This window comes from Balaenoptera borealis (genome assembly GCF_965194805.1).
Source record: "Balaenoptera borealis genome assembly, chromosome: 6".
Lineage (NCBI taxonomy): Eukaryota > Metazoa > Chordata > Mammalia > Artiodactyla > Balaenopteridae > Balaenoptera > Balaenoptera borealis.
The window spans coordinates 81649561-81664678 of NC_138863.1; the positions used below are offsets into that span (position 1 = coordinate 81649561).

General features: G+C 45.3%; 1 protein-coding gene across 2 annotated transcripts in view; it reads right to left on the bottom strand.

Annotated features, from left to right (window-relative positions):
- Positions 1 to 15118, bottom strand: part of KIF5C (kinesin family member 5C) — a 174442-nt gene that overhangs the window by 104708 nt on the left and 54616 nt on the right. For both annotated transcript variants that reach the window (XM_082397238.1, XM_082397239.1), the window contains exons 2-3: positions 12137 to 12227; positions 4002 to 4075 (exon numbers count right to left, since the gene is read on the bottom strand). In XM_082397238.1, coding sequence (XP_082253364.1) covers positions 4002 to 4075; positions 12137 to 12227 — 165 coding nt within the window. The remainder of the gene's footprint in view (positions 1 to 4001; positions 4076 to 12136; positions 12228 to 15118) is intronic.

The window sequence follows — 15118 nt, forward strand, 5'->3', positions numbered from 1 at the left end:
GTCGTTGTAAACTTGCTGACATCCATGGTGGTGACTGAACTGAGACGATAAGCAACTTCATGGGTTCCTCTTCTGTCTATATAAGATTCAGTAGATTCTAAATAAAGTGCCTTGCAACCATCAGTTGTCTTGGTCCTTCTGACCCCATACTCGCGGTGCTATTCAGTCCCTTGCCCCTCTCCGTCGGGACCTGGTAGACCCTCTGCGGTGGCTGGACCGTCGCAGTGTTCCATAAAGGTCTTCACTGCATCTATGTTGACTGCTTTGCAAATGAAATGCACATGTACACATACAATAAACAGTCACCTCAGGCAGTAAAAGGTGGTCAGGAGGCAAAGAGCTATAGAAACTCAGAGAACAGAAAAGTCCCTTCCAGCTGGGGTGATATGGATGGCTTGAGAGACACCAAATCCTGAGGGATGAGTAAGATTAAGGATGGACAAAGAGGATGTGGGCAGAGGAGAGGAGATGGGAGTAACAGAACAAAGGTCGGAACTGAGAGAACAACGACAAGTTTAGTGGGCTGGAGGATCAGGGATGGACTCGAGTGGAATGTCCTGCTCCGTCATCTCGTTTCTCCCAGAAAGCAAAAAGAAGAGACATTTTAATGCTTGCATCTGTATAATCCTCTTCAAAAACTTTTCCCACTTCTGAAGGTGGCCTTCTCGGAGCACATGTGAAAGCAGAAACCAGACCCAGGCCACTGGCCACGGAACAAGACTCCCTTTGTTCCAGCCCCCGCGGCCTCCTCAGCCTCCCAAGCAGGACAGAGTTTCCTGAAACACTTAAGATGGGAGAGCAGGGGGCCTGTCAGCGCAAGAGCCCCAATGCACTCAGACAGGCTCATTAAAAATCACTTGGCAACTCCTCACAGCAGGGCAGCCTGAACCCTTCCAGGGCCTCCAGGTGTCCCTTTGGGCAGAAGGAAAAACACTGCGTGTCTCCATCCACCTAAATCCGTGTGCAGAAGAGGGCCACAAAGTGAGGCACGGGGCCGAGAGAAGCCCTTCCCAGCCTCCTGCGCTGAACAAAGGCCCAGCCCTCTCTTCCCCAGGCAGCCGGCACCCAGGGACCTCGCTTCCAACCCTCCCCTGAGCGCTGCCAGCCAGAGCCCAGCCAGGGCCCAGTGCACCAAGGGTCCTATGGAGCTTAGCACCAACACTGCCAAGTATTTCCTCTTTGCACTAAAAATCCGCCTGAAACGCGCCATTTTCAGAAGCTAATCTTTCCAATTTTATGTCGGCTTATCTGTTTGTTCCCCTCAGTAGAAGGTAATGGAATCACCATTGGATGTCAGACCCAAAACGGAGGGGATTAAAATGAAAAACAGCTTTTAAATGTGACAGCTCTGTCCATTCAGGGAGTTAACAAGCCCCTTGCAAAAGCCTTTAAAGGATCACAATGTGTAATGCCGAATACATAAAATCCTCCTTTCAGATGGTGAGAGCCCTGCGGGGTTTTTTTTAAAAATTTAATTGCATTCCAGGATCTTGGGTTTCCTGGTCTCCTACAGTCTCTGGATTTCAGCTTGGGGTTCCTCCTTTCCTCTGTTTTCCTCTAAAATATCCCCTACCTTTTCTCCAACCTAAAATCACCCAACAGAAAGAGCCAGATGAAGTGTGTGTAGGGGGTGAGAAGGTGCTGGGAAAGGACCCACAGCCACCCGACTCCTTCCTCTTGTGGGCCTAAGCATGTGATCCTCCAAAGTCACAATAAAGAAAAGCAGCTCATTACTAGCAACCTTTTAAAACTGACAAGGATGGAAAGGAGACAGAATTTAGGCAACTGTGAGAGTGGCCCGCACAGAACCCCACTCCCTTTAGGCCCCGTGATTCCCTCTGGAGCCACAGCACTGCGCCAGGAGTTGCGCGGCTGGCACCGCGAGTCACAGAGGGCTGGCGATGCCCTCATTTAATAAGACGTCTCCAATTTTAGTGTGAAGGAGCTGGCGTACCTCTTTGCCATCTCCTCACACCCACCTACCCCCGCCATACACACAAAACACAAACTAAGGTTTTACTCTGGGGACAGGTCTCTCCTTTGATAGTTTACAATTTAAATTTCTGACATTTAGCAAACACCCTGTATTTCCCAAAGACGAATTAATCCCAAAGCTTAAAGGGTCACTCGTAGAGGCATTTTTGTAAGATGTGGGGGGATTTTAAATATTGCATTTTTTGTACTGTATATCGTTTGGTAATTTTCCAAAGAACTAAGGAATGATTCCCTCATGAGAAGCCATCTCTTAATATCTCTCTCTCTCTCTTTCTCTCTCTCTCATGCCTTATGAACCATGAAGAAGGTTCTGTCCATGGTTACTGGAGTGGGTGGAACTTAGGAAATGTATATCACTGCGGCTTTTCTAGCGCCTAGAAAGTTAAGGGTCTGGGGCCCAGGAGGAGAGGCAGGCGAGGGGCCAGAGCCGGAGAGTGGGGACGGCCATGCCTGTACCACCATTTCCAAGGAGTACTGCAGTAGGACGTGAGATGCAGAGAAAAGAGACGGAAAGGCTCAGGTGTCAGGAAACAGTCCTGCTCCGTCTAGAAAAGGTGGCAAATAAACCTCGTGCTTCCTTTAATCCGTACAATCTCTGAACCACTCTGTCTCCAGCAAAATGGGGGGGAAGCGAGTCAACACAACAGGAATGAGATCCCCAGAGTCACACCCCACACTTGAAATCGGTGTGAGCAGAACATCAGAGCCCTGGGGATTTCAGCCTCGAGCCTTTGAAATCTCTTCTTCAATAGCAATGATTCATACATAAGCTAAACCGATTCTGCAGCAGCCATCTCAGTGACATTCCCAAGAGGGGACAGTAAATGAAAAACATAAGCTTGAAGGATTAAGGATTCATCTTACCCTGCTGCTTGTAAGCTGAATTCCCCAAACTTCCTCTGTGTAGTTTCTTATAATAACTGCTCTTTCACCTCTCCTCACCTGTCAGGTGGGCCCAGCCTTTAGAAGAATTATCCAGCCCCAAAGGCCATATAGGAGTCTGATCCACGGCAAAAAGCAGGAAAAGAAGAGGTAAAGGGGACCAATTTTGTCTGCAGGCGCGCCTTGTCTGGAAGACAGCCTGGAGCCACAGAGCTCCAGGGCTAACAATTAGAGCTGGTGTCACACCCTCAAGTGCACAGAGAGGCCAGGTGTGTAAGTCTCCTCCGGGGAAGGATACTGAACACTTGCTCACAATGTGCGTGGAGGGGACTAGGGTACACTGGAGGGCCCAGCCCCACAAACGTGCGTCAGCCAGGGCCACCATGAGGCTATCATTTTCACAGATATTTTATCGAAGGCTTCCTAGGTGACCACCACGGTCCCACACAATAGCAATGTGAGTAAAAAGGTGAACAAGACAACGAAGAACACTGCTCCAGTGAAGCTTACACTTTATATTACGGTGACATTTCACCCAGAGTTGCTAGATCTTCAGCATTTTCAACCAAAGTTGGACACTTAGAATTGTCTGAAACCATCCCATTTTAAACACTGCCTGCAATTAAAAACAAACAAACAAACAAAAAACACTGTGCAGGTCAAACAAAAATATGTCTGTGGGCTGCATTTGGTCCACAAGCCAACTTCTCTCAACCTCTGACCTACCATTTTTTATTTATTCAGAAGAGACTCGCCTCCCCAGAGGCCCTTCTTAGACTAAATGATTTTCACAACAGACTTTCTCAGTAAGATTGGGGTGGCAGTCCACAGGGATACTCGCACCACCGTTTAGCTTATCGATGATTATTTTAAATAGAATTTATTGTTCCTATTTTGACAGAGCTATCAACAAAGGATTTTTTAAAATACTGAACTCCTGAGATTTTATTACTCAACAATATTTTTAAAACTCCTCAAAGACACAAAAAAATGTGACACAGACATAACCACCCCTTAACCATCCACTGCCCAGTCAAAAAGCCGCATGCACCTCGCAGTTTGCTGGAAGCACCACTTCCGTTCAGTCATCTCAGAGACGACATAACAGCACGCGGCAACCTTACCTCCATGGTGTGCGTTTTTCCTGATGATGTCTGTCCATACGCAAAAATTGTCCCATTATAACCCTCAAGGACATCTGCGAGCAAGAAAAAAAATTAAAATTAACCCATTACTTTGATTGCATGCTAGTGCTGGTTGCCTGTTTTAAAATTACATTTTCCAAATGGCCCCTCTCATTCTTCACACAAATGATGTATTTCAACTCCATTTGCACTTAAGTAGAATTGTGAGATAAAAGCAGGAATGAGGGCCTCCTCTGCTCCACAAAATAAAAAGAAATGGACTCACATGGCTACAGAATATATTAATGAAGAAGGAGGCAGACACACTTTCTCCTGGTAACGTCAAAATCGAAACAGGTATCGAGCAGTATATTTTCTTTTTAGTAGAGAAGTATTTGAGTTTTCTTCTCCACGTTGATCTCTTGAGATCAGTTGAGGTGGGAAAAAAAAAAAACCCAAAACATTATCATGCCCTGAGTCTCTGGAGTGAGGTGTAGAATAGGATTTCTCTCCTGGAGATCTGATTTGGGTCGGTTTAAACCCTGGCCCCAGCGGACTCCTTGGGGAGGTTTCTTGAGAAGGTCGCGCTAAGTCCCTTCAGAGCAGAGCTACTCCACAGCTGGGGGGACAGTGTCCCACTCTGTAGACTGAGACACATGGTGACAATCCAATCAGCCCGGAAACCAACTGGGCCCTGACTCGAATTTAGGGCCTCTGTTTTTTCAGTGACTGTGCTAGCAAGATGACCCTGGCCCAAGAGCATCGGGGATTTCTTTTAGTTACACAAGAAGCAGACCATGCCACACGCTGCAGGCCGCTTCCCTCTCTCTCACCCAGGGGACGAGGGGAGGCGTGCGGACAGATGCACCGACGCTGCTATGAGCTGACGATTATCTGTGGGAAATCTTTCAAAGCAGCAAAGGTGATTAAAATATATTTAGTGCTCATTTCCCTCGATCCTACTTCATCCACATAAACATCACTGAAAGCGGCATGATGCATAATTAATATTCCCTGACCCACCATCTCTACAGGGAGGAAGTCCTCATTCTTAAAAGCACCGAGGGGTGGGGAGGGGAGCCCCATAAGGGGGTGTCCTCTCCAAGGCCATTTACATAAAAATCAAGCCAGGCAATCAGCTCCATCGATTTCAGGCCCTGATTAGGTTGGTTTGTTTGCTTTTTTGGTCTCTCTCAATTTTATGATGCTGGTTAGTTTCTGTTGTTTTGTTGGGTCTTTTAAAAAAAAATTTTAATACACATTTTACTGGTCTGAGCTTTTGGAGTGTGAACTGGGGTCAGGAAAGAAAGCAGGCGTTTTCCTCGGGTAGCTAAAAAAAAGAAAAATTAAGTGGCAGGATTTTTTTTTTTTTTTAAACTCCTGGCAGCCCTCAAGAGTTTGTGTCAAGCTACATTGAGAGAGAGAAAATGTTCGCACGTATCCAACTTCTGGTAATGGTCTCCCTGGTAACGGGGGAAGCAAAAACTTGAAGACTACAGTGTAAGGGTTGGAGGTTCAAGCTTCAGTTTTCTCAAAAATGCCAACTTGCCCAGAGAAAAGATTTCTCCAGTCTGAAAATGGTGGCCGGAGTGGAGAACTTCTACACAACCACAAATGTGACAGGCTTTCAGGGACCCAAAGAAAGTGGTCTCCACCCTGGGTTGTGGTTTTAAAATTCTACATATTCATGGCACAAACAACTCCAGACAGTGAGAACGCCAGCCACAATCCCAGCGCTAAAGCTCCTGTTTATTAGAGACTAAACCTCTCCCCCCACGCTGAAAGGGCTTTCCTTCTCATCTTAAGTCCCTGTGGAGGAAGCAGCCTGGGACCGACCCCTGACCTCAGGTGTTGGGACGGGAAGACGGAAGCCAAGGCCAGGAGTCCCCCTGCTCCTCATCACAGCCGCTGGCCGCCCTACTCATTCACCTGCACACACAGGTGGCCCTGAACAACTGCCCCACGCTGAAGAAACCTCAGCTCAGAACCCAGCTCCGCAGACGGGAGAAAACCCAGCACTTGCTTCTTCCTCCGCCAGGAAGCAATGGGACTAAGACATCTGAATTCTGCCCCATAGACAACCCCCAGGCTCAGTCCACCCCTCTAAACCCACCCTCACTAAGAGAATGAACAATCCTCCTAACTCCCAGTGAGTCACTGCTCACCAAACTCCCTCAGGTTAAGGACTGGGACACATATATGCAAACAAGAGCCCATGGAGAGCATCGCTTTCTTGCAGTAGGGAGCTGAGAGGCACATGAGACTCTTACTTGGCGAATCCCTGATTCTTTGCTGCTATTTCAACACTGCGGGCAATTTCTTAGTTTTTTTTTTTTTGTTTTTTCTTTTTTAAGAAAAAGAGAACACATAAGAGAAGCCCATTAGGACAAACTTTTTTTTTTTTTAACATCTTTATTGGAGTATAATTGCCTTTTTTTTTAAAACATCTTTATTGGAGTATAATTGCTTTACAATGTTGTGTTAGTTTCTGCTGTATAACAAAGTGAATCAGCTATACGTACACGTATATCCCCATATCCCCTCCCTCTTACGTCTCCCTCCCACCCTCCCTATCCCACCCCTCTAGGTGGGCACAAAGCACCAAGCTGATCTCCCTGTGCTATGCAGCTGCTTCCCACTAGCTATCTATTTTACGTTTGGTAGTGTATATATGTCCATGCCACTCTCTCACTTTGTCCCAGCTTACCCTTCCCCCTCCCCCGTGTGGCCTTTAAAGTGTTCAGAATCATGTTACAATTAATTTGTTGTTGGAGAACCTACCTCTGGTGCTCAAGGTTGAACAGGGCTGAGGCCGCCCTCTATCAACTGGATTCCGAATCAGAAGGTAATTTAAAAAGAAAACAGAAAACTCTTCAAACCCGGTGTTCTCTACTTTCTTCCAAACTCCAGGGCTGGGGGAGTTTGTTTGTTGTTGAGTCTGTATTTGCTTATGAGAGGAGAGGAGAGGAGAGGCCGGGAGGGGGGAGCAGCACAAAAGTGCATCTGGGGCTGGATCACTGAGATGCGGGGAGATGGACACCCGCCAAGCACAGAGAGATGAGGGGACAGGCCTGTGCTCGGTGCCACTGAGCCACACAACCAACCGCCCGCCTCTAGCAGAAACAGCCCACAGAAAGGCACTTTCGTCACGCTGAGTGACAGGTCCTGGGGCCGAGGAGAGCATTTGTTTCAGAGTCTCCGCCGTAACAGAATGACTGTTTCTATACACCAGCCACAGAGCCAGGAAACAGCCCAGCTGGACAGAACCTTTCTTTGTGATGGGGTCTGGCGTGACGTGACCTCAGCTCACACCACACAGCCAGCGGCGCCCCACGAACACAGCACACGTCCATCCAGCGGCCAAGCAAACCCAAAAGAGAGAGTCCACAGCGGGTGGGAAGAGGCCTGGGAGGGAGGAGTGGAACGGGGTCCTTGAAAATACTTTCTGCTTCCCAGTGCAGCCTTCAGAGCCAAGCTTTCCATCCTAGGTTTTATTAGTTTTGAGTCCAGGTCGTGTTGAAGCAGAAGAGTTAGTTCCATTATCAGGTAAGAATTTGGGGAAGACATAATCATACCGACACACCAGGGTGCCTGAGGAGGCTGCTGTGGCCTCCTATCGACTCTCCAGGTGAAACAGTGGCCTGGTCGTGGCACCAGAGCCCCTGGCAATAGTGGCTGCGACTCATCCTTGGCTTGGAATCCTAAGGCTCTTGCCAGCCGACCACACTACTCAGGCAGGCGGCGCCCAGAGAACGCAGAGACCGTTCTGCCGAATGCCAGAGGCCAACCAGGATACTGGCCCCGCCAGTCCGAGGGCAGCCACTGTGCCCAGGTGAGGGCATGCAGCGTCTTCAGAATGGAAGCGTGTCTCATTATTGGCAGACAGCCAGGGCCACCCTTCGGCTCTGGAACCCAGTCTCCGTTCTCTCCCCTTTCCCCTTCCCCAACGCCATTCCTACCCCTGTCTTTTTGCAATGTGGTCCATTTGGCCTGATGGAAAAGGAACAACTCATAAAATAATTATCAAATGCTCACTATGGGCCCACCAGAAAAGTGGGGGCAGGATAGTAAAATTCAAGTTAAGTCAGACAAACTCAGGTTCAAGGCCCAGCCTCACTTCACTACTCCCTAAATGACCTGGCCAAGTTACTTCACCTCAATTTCCTCTTTAGTACAAAGGGAATAATAATGCTCACACCTCATAAAGTTGTAAAGATTTAAAATGCAATAACATATGTAAAATGCATAGAGGATGCCTGACAGATAACAGCAACTAAATAAATATAATTCTTCTTAAGAGTCATATATAATAGAATAATAAAATAGATCTGATAATACCCTAAGCTTGTAACTCTTCAATGGGTCCACATCACCTATAAGATAAAGCCCTTCAATTTCTATCAAATTCTGGTCCAGTCTAACTTTTTAGGTCTCATAGCCATGCACCCTGTACCATTCTAAGCTGCCCATATAATTTGGGCCTTTATTATGCTTTTGCTTTTGCTATCCCTTCTGCTTGTACCGCCCTGCATTTTCTATGCTCCTCAGAACCCAACCTTTCCAAGAAGCCTTAATTCTCCAGTCCTCCTCTCTACCCACCAAAACCAGTAGTGACTTTCTTCTGTGCTCCCATAGCATTTTGCACACACCCATCCTAAAGTACATAATCCCCACGTGTATGATAATTGTGCATGCGTCTGTCTCTTTCCCTATACTCAAAGATTCTTGCAGTCTTATGTATCTTGGTGACTCCAGTCCCTAGCAGTACTTACCACATGGCAAATACCTAATATACTTTCATAAAAATTTGAATAAAAGAAACAACGAAATGAATGCAATTTAAAGAAATCAGAACTGGAAAACGAGAAACCATCTTCTCTAGCACTGGATGGTCTACATCCAGTTAATTTGGGAGGCAAATGCCAGGCGTGGCTTCTGTAGGCTGGGACGCAGTTATTCTTATTTCAGTAATAGTGTCCAGTAACCATGGTTTTTAATTCCTAGGGCATCCATAGGAACCTTTCTATTTACCATGCTGGTACTCACAAACCCTATAACCTCTTCTAGAAGAACTGGAAGAGATTCTACACACTCTTTCAGATGATGTTTTGAGAAATACACACCAGATAAAGAAGGGAGCGTGGGAGACGCCAGGACTCCACAATCAAATGTTCAAAATATTTTTTTTAACTCAGTGAAGTTGAAGGGAATGCAAAGACTGAGAGAGAATAAAGCTGTCCAGTTAAAAGGAGTCTTCCTGATCTCAAAAACATCAAGGGTTTAGATAGACTTGAAAGGAAAGCTCACCAGTCCACTACATCACCATGAATCACAGAGACTGCGATTTAAACTTCCTTTAGAAGTCATCTGATTCAATTCTTGGCCTCTAGAAAAAAAAGACCCCCACCGCACCACCTTCCATTCTTGATGTAAATAGGGCTTGTCATGGCCACAGATGTCTCAGCTGTACCTGGTAATCTATTCCAAGCAGTTCTTTCTTATATACCTACATTTTAGATTGCTGATGCAGAAATACACAGCCACTTCCCTTCACACTAGCCTCAGTGGATATTAAAAAAAGTTAAACTTGGTCTTCATTATGCCCCTAATAATTTTCTTTCAAGGGAGAATAGGATACTCTTTATTGCTACAAAATGAGTAAACTCGTGTTATATGTATGGTGCCCAAGAAATGTCTGTTTACTATATCATGTCAGAGCCTGATTTTATTCTATTATTATTATTTTAATTAATTAACGAATTAATTAATTATTGGCTGCATTGGGTCTTCACTGCTGCGCACGGGCTTTCTCTAGCTGCAGAGTGCGGGGGCCACTCCTCGCTGCAGTGCGCAGGCCTCTCACTGCGGTGGCCTCTCTTGTTGCAGAGCATGGGTTACAGGCTTGTGGGCTTCAGTAGTTGTGGCACGCGGGCTCAGCAGTTGTGGCACACGGGCTCAGCAGTTGTGGCACACGGTCCCAGTTGCTCCGCGGCATGTGGGACCCTCCCGGACCAGGGATCGAACCTGTGTCCCCTGCATTGGCAGGCAGATTCCCAATCACTGCGCCACCAGGGAAGTCCCGATTTTATTCTAAATAGTTTTCTTTGTGCCTCACTATATATTTGGGCCTCAAGTTATCCATAGTTAGGGTGTCCACAGGAACCCCCCAGGGATTGCCCATTTCTGACAGTTCATATATTATAGAGAATTCCAAGCGCTGAAAGGACCCAAACTTATCTAGTAAATAAAGACTCAAAGATTATTATTATTGTTCGTTAATCACAGGACTTTTAAAAAACAGAGTTCATCCATCTCTAATTACAATGTCAACTTAGAGCGGGCAGGTATGTGTTTAAATGGACCTAATGCTTAGCATAGGTAAATACTATTACATGGTAAATACTATTTAGATCTGATAATGAAGGAGGAGAGAAAAAGAAGGAAATTCTGGCTCATATGTGATTAATCTTACTTTAATAAAAATATGAAAGAGTCTGATAATAGAGGGCAAGGAGGGCTGACTAGGAGCAAACTAGAACTATATATTCCAGAAAGAAAGAGCAAATATGTTTAGATAGAAAGAGAAGCAAAAGAGTAGAAGTAGAGAGAAGACAAAAATTACCACCAGATACAGGCCCAAACTATTCATTCAAAAAAAGCTCATATTCAGACATATTTTTTCTCTTCAATTTTCTATAATAATCTTACTGTGAAGACCATCTAATTTAATTGATGTCTGCAACAAGAATGTGAATAACCATACACCTCAGCAAGGAACATTACATACTGATGGGCGTCTCCCACGCGGGTGTCCAGGGTCAGAATTAATCTAACAGATGTACCCAGGGCTGATTTTCACGCATTTCAAGTAGTTAGGTTAGTCAGCTCAGCTTCTAAAAATAAGTGGATCTAATATGACAAGGTGTTTGGGGTTTTTTTGTTTTTGTTTATTTGTACTTTTCACTCTTTAAATCTAGCACTGCCTATAAAAGTGGTAGCATCAAGACATTTGAAAGCACAATTGCTGCAGCATTCAAATTTGAAGGCAAGGATTTCATGATGAAAAGCAAAGTAGCAGGAGATGCCCCTCAGCTCTGTCCAGATGGCGAGCTCCCCAAAGGCAAGCTCCATCCTGCCCCTGATTTAAAAGGGTAAGGTAGAGCAACGTGTAAATTGCTTTGTCTCCCTGCTGTTATTTTGACACAGATCCTTCAGGACCAAGGCCAGTCCCAGAGAATAGGATTGATCTCTAAGACAAAAATGCAGGCTTCAGGCTACCTATGTGGAAGAACAAATGTCAGGATCTGGGCGGGATGGTTGAAAGTGGGTTAGATGAAAGTATAATTGAGGAATGCTGACTAGCAAGAACAACTCACTAACCAGCAAGGTAATGTGATCTTAGGATGCTGTAGAAAATTCTTTGATGCCCAAGAATTTTCCACATTTAAAGCTTCTTCCTGAAGACTATACTTTCAGGGATCATTTCTATTGACACATACACACTACTATATATAAATAGATAACTGTATAGCACAGAGAACTCTACTCAGTACTTGGTAATGGCCTATATGGGAAAAGAAGCTAAAAGAGTAGATATAGGTATATATCTACTATATATATATGTATAACAGATTCACTTTGCTGTACACCTGAAACTAACACAACATTGTACATCAATTATACCCCAATAAAAAAATTTAAAATTAAAAAAAAAAAAGGCTTCTTTCTGAAGAGACAGATGCACAAAATAAATCAACCAAAACTACACAACTGGAGTCTCAGAATAGATATTTTTCTCCTGAGGAGGTACTATATACCTTCAGCAGTATTTTAGAACCATTACAGAAATAGTGTGACTATAGCTTACCTTGCTTTTAAGCTTCTGGGTGACAGAATAACTCTGCCCAAAAGGTGGCAAAAAAAATAAAGAAATCTCCTTGGAAAGGAGGTATTGAGGAGTTAAATAACTCGCCTGACATCACAGCAAATCACGGCCAGAGCTCGCTATAATTCAGTGTTTCCAATTAGCAGGCCTCTGCTTATGGTCAAGGGGTATTGATTCCTAGGCTGCGAATACCACTTACTGTCTTCCATTACTCTGAAGCGCCCCGAGGAAATGAAGAGCTAGCACTTACCTTTGACAATTTGCTTTGCACACGCGTTGTAAACCTGCTCTTGGGTCGTGGTGGGAGGCAGCACTCTGTCGAAGACATATGGCTTTCCTTGCTAGAAGGAAACGGCAAAGCACATTAGACGCTTAGGAAGAAAAGGCACTAATGGCAGTAGTCAGACCGTAGGCACTAAGTCACCAAACCCACTCTTTAAGGCAGTTCCTTACCAAGACTAGGGAAATTTTCTTTCTTTTTCTTTCTTTTTTTAAAAATAAATTTATTTATTTATTTTTATTTTTGGCTGCGTTGGGTCTTCATTGCTGTGCGCGGGCTAAGCGCGGTGAGCGGGGGCTACTCTTCGTTGCAGTGCACGGGCTTCTCATTGCGGTGGCTTCTCTTGTTGCGGAGCAGGGGCTCTAGGACCGCGGGCTTCAGTAGTTGTGGCACTCGGGCTCAGTAGTTGTAGCTAACGGGCTCTAGAGCGCAGGCTCAGTAGTTGTGGCGCACGGGCTTAGTTGCTCCGCAGCATGTGGGATATTCCCGGACCAGGGCTCGAACCCGTGTCCCCTGCATTGGCAAGCGGATTCTTAACCACTGCGCCACCAGGGAAGCCCACGACTAGGGAAATTTTCTAACATGAACCACACCTATACTGTTTGTGTGTGCGTACTGTATGTTGAGAATCGGAAAGGAGAAAGAAGAAAACCATTTTTTTTCTACTTGAAACACCTTTTCTGATGAAATGTAGGTTGACACGTCATTCACGCATTTAAACAAATATTTAGTCACTGAGAGTTTCTTCTGAGCCAGGCATAGACTAGATGCTAACCAAATCAGATGACAGTCCTGCCTGGAGAGCATTCAATCAAGTGTGATGGCTATAATGAGCAAGAAAGCAAACACACAGGAAAATGCAACGTGCCTAGGTATAACGTAAAGGGACAGAGGGGATGAGAGAAGGCCAAAGAAGACCTCCGTGAAGCAGTACCAGTTAAGTGGATCTTTAAAAGATCAGAAAGGTTGAGGCATGTGAAGAACCGTGGAAGAACATTCCAGGCAAAGGGTGGAGCAGACAGGAAGGGGCCTGGGGTGCTCAAGGAACTAGAGGGTGTACAAGAGGAGATGGGAAAGGAAATTAGCCAAGGTAACGCACTTGGTTTTATTCAATGGGAAGATGCCATGATCTGATTTAAGAAGTTGCTCTTAATAGGCAGATATTATTGCTCTGTGTCCTAGATTACTCTAGTGTTTTCTCCACATGCATAGTGGTGTCTTAACTGGGTGGAGGCTTTGGAGATAAAGGGGGGCCTCTACATAAATATGTTTATAAATATATAAATCAAGTGCTCTCCCCAGGTGTGGGCTCTGGGGATTTGGCCCGACACTGGGCTGTGTGCGATTGGAGGAGGGAACTGCTGGAGGGAAGGGAAGAGGTTCTGCTGAGGTGCTACTTACTCCTGAGGTGCAGAGCCCTGCCACTCCACCACTCAGCGTTCAACAAGCAGTTACTGGGCGTTTCCACGCCTGGTGCTGCACACTGGGGAAGCGGGTGAGGAGGACAGACACTGCCTCTTCCCCGGGAGAACGCCCCATCACAGCACCTCTTCCCCACCGATGACCGCCCAGGCAAGGCGTGGTCCTCCCCCGGCCCCTTCACCTTCACTTTCCCCAAGTGCAGAAGGGGGGTCAGGATTAGAGAAAGGAGGAGAGGAGAGAGTCCAGAGCCTCCTTCACTCCCACCCTGCACCTCCTACACGTGGCTCTGGACACAGGGAACCACCCAAGGACAGTCTGACACCTCGAAAAGATAACCGCTCATGGGGGATCCAAGGACAAGGCTTGTTACATCCTATAACCTTCACACAAAAGGAAGCACACAGCTGTCAGACCGGCTTAACGTTTCACTCCTCTATGTCTATGGTAAAGCCACACGTATGTGAGGCTATGCGTTAGGGCTGTGCTCTCAAGCTTTAGTCTTTAAAAAAAAAAGAGATTGCTCCAACCAGGTAAACGAGCTACTTCCAACTTGGTTTTAGAAAAATATGGAGAATTTTCAGGTACGATCAAATTTTGGTTTTATACAAAGCAGCAGAACCATTCATTCTGTTAAAATTCTGGAAAGGGATTATTTCCCTATGTTTTGTTCCCAGCAAGTCTCATTCAATCAGTGAATCTAGTATTTGGCTGAATAACCACGATTATACTCCTCACCGCAATCTATTGCCAATGGTCAGCCCACCATATTCTTAGCAGCTTTATCTATTTGTAAAATTCAACTAAATGTCAGTAGTGTCAAAGGTTAGAATAAACATTTACAGAGTTTGCCTAAGTATTTGTCGTCCGCTGAACCTTCTGGAAAGAAAATGCAGCTTTGCTTAATTTAAAACAAATCCATTATTTCTCCAAACTTGATGAGAATCACCAAAATAAACCGTCTTGTGTACAGCATGATCCTGCTTTAGGTTTTAGAGAAAATGCACTTGACACAGCAGGGAAAAGGACCTATTAAATTATAGTATATGGTACAAAAAATAGGACTCCCCAGTTTTGCCCTTTAATTTAAAATGTTTGTTGGAGTGTGCTATGCTTTCACTTTAAGAGACGTAGAAAGCAAGAAATCTCTACTCTTCATTTCAATAATATCACATTTACCAAGTGACAAATGCATAATACAACGATTTTCCATAAGCGGAAGTTAATTCCCAAACAGAAACTGCCTTCGAGAAAAGAGAAAATTTAGAAAATGATTTGTTATGAGACTTATCTTGTCAGGATTAGAACATAAATTAGTTAAAAATGTAAGCATTTTTATGTGTCTTCATGCACTGAGGCGGTCAAAGGCTTTTTTTTTTTATTTATTTATGGCTGTGTTGGGTCTTCGTTTCTGTGCGAGGGCTTCCTCTAGTTGCAGCAAGTGGGGACCACTCTTCATCGCGGTGCGCGGGCCTTTCATTACTGCGGCCTCTCTTGTTGCGGAGCACAGGCTCCCGACGTGCAGGCTCAGTA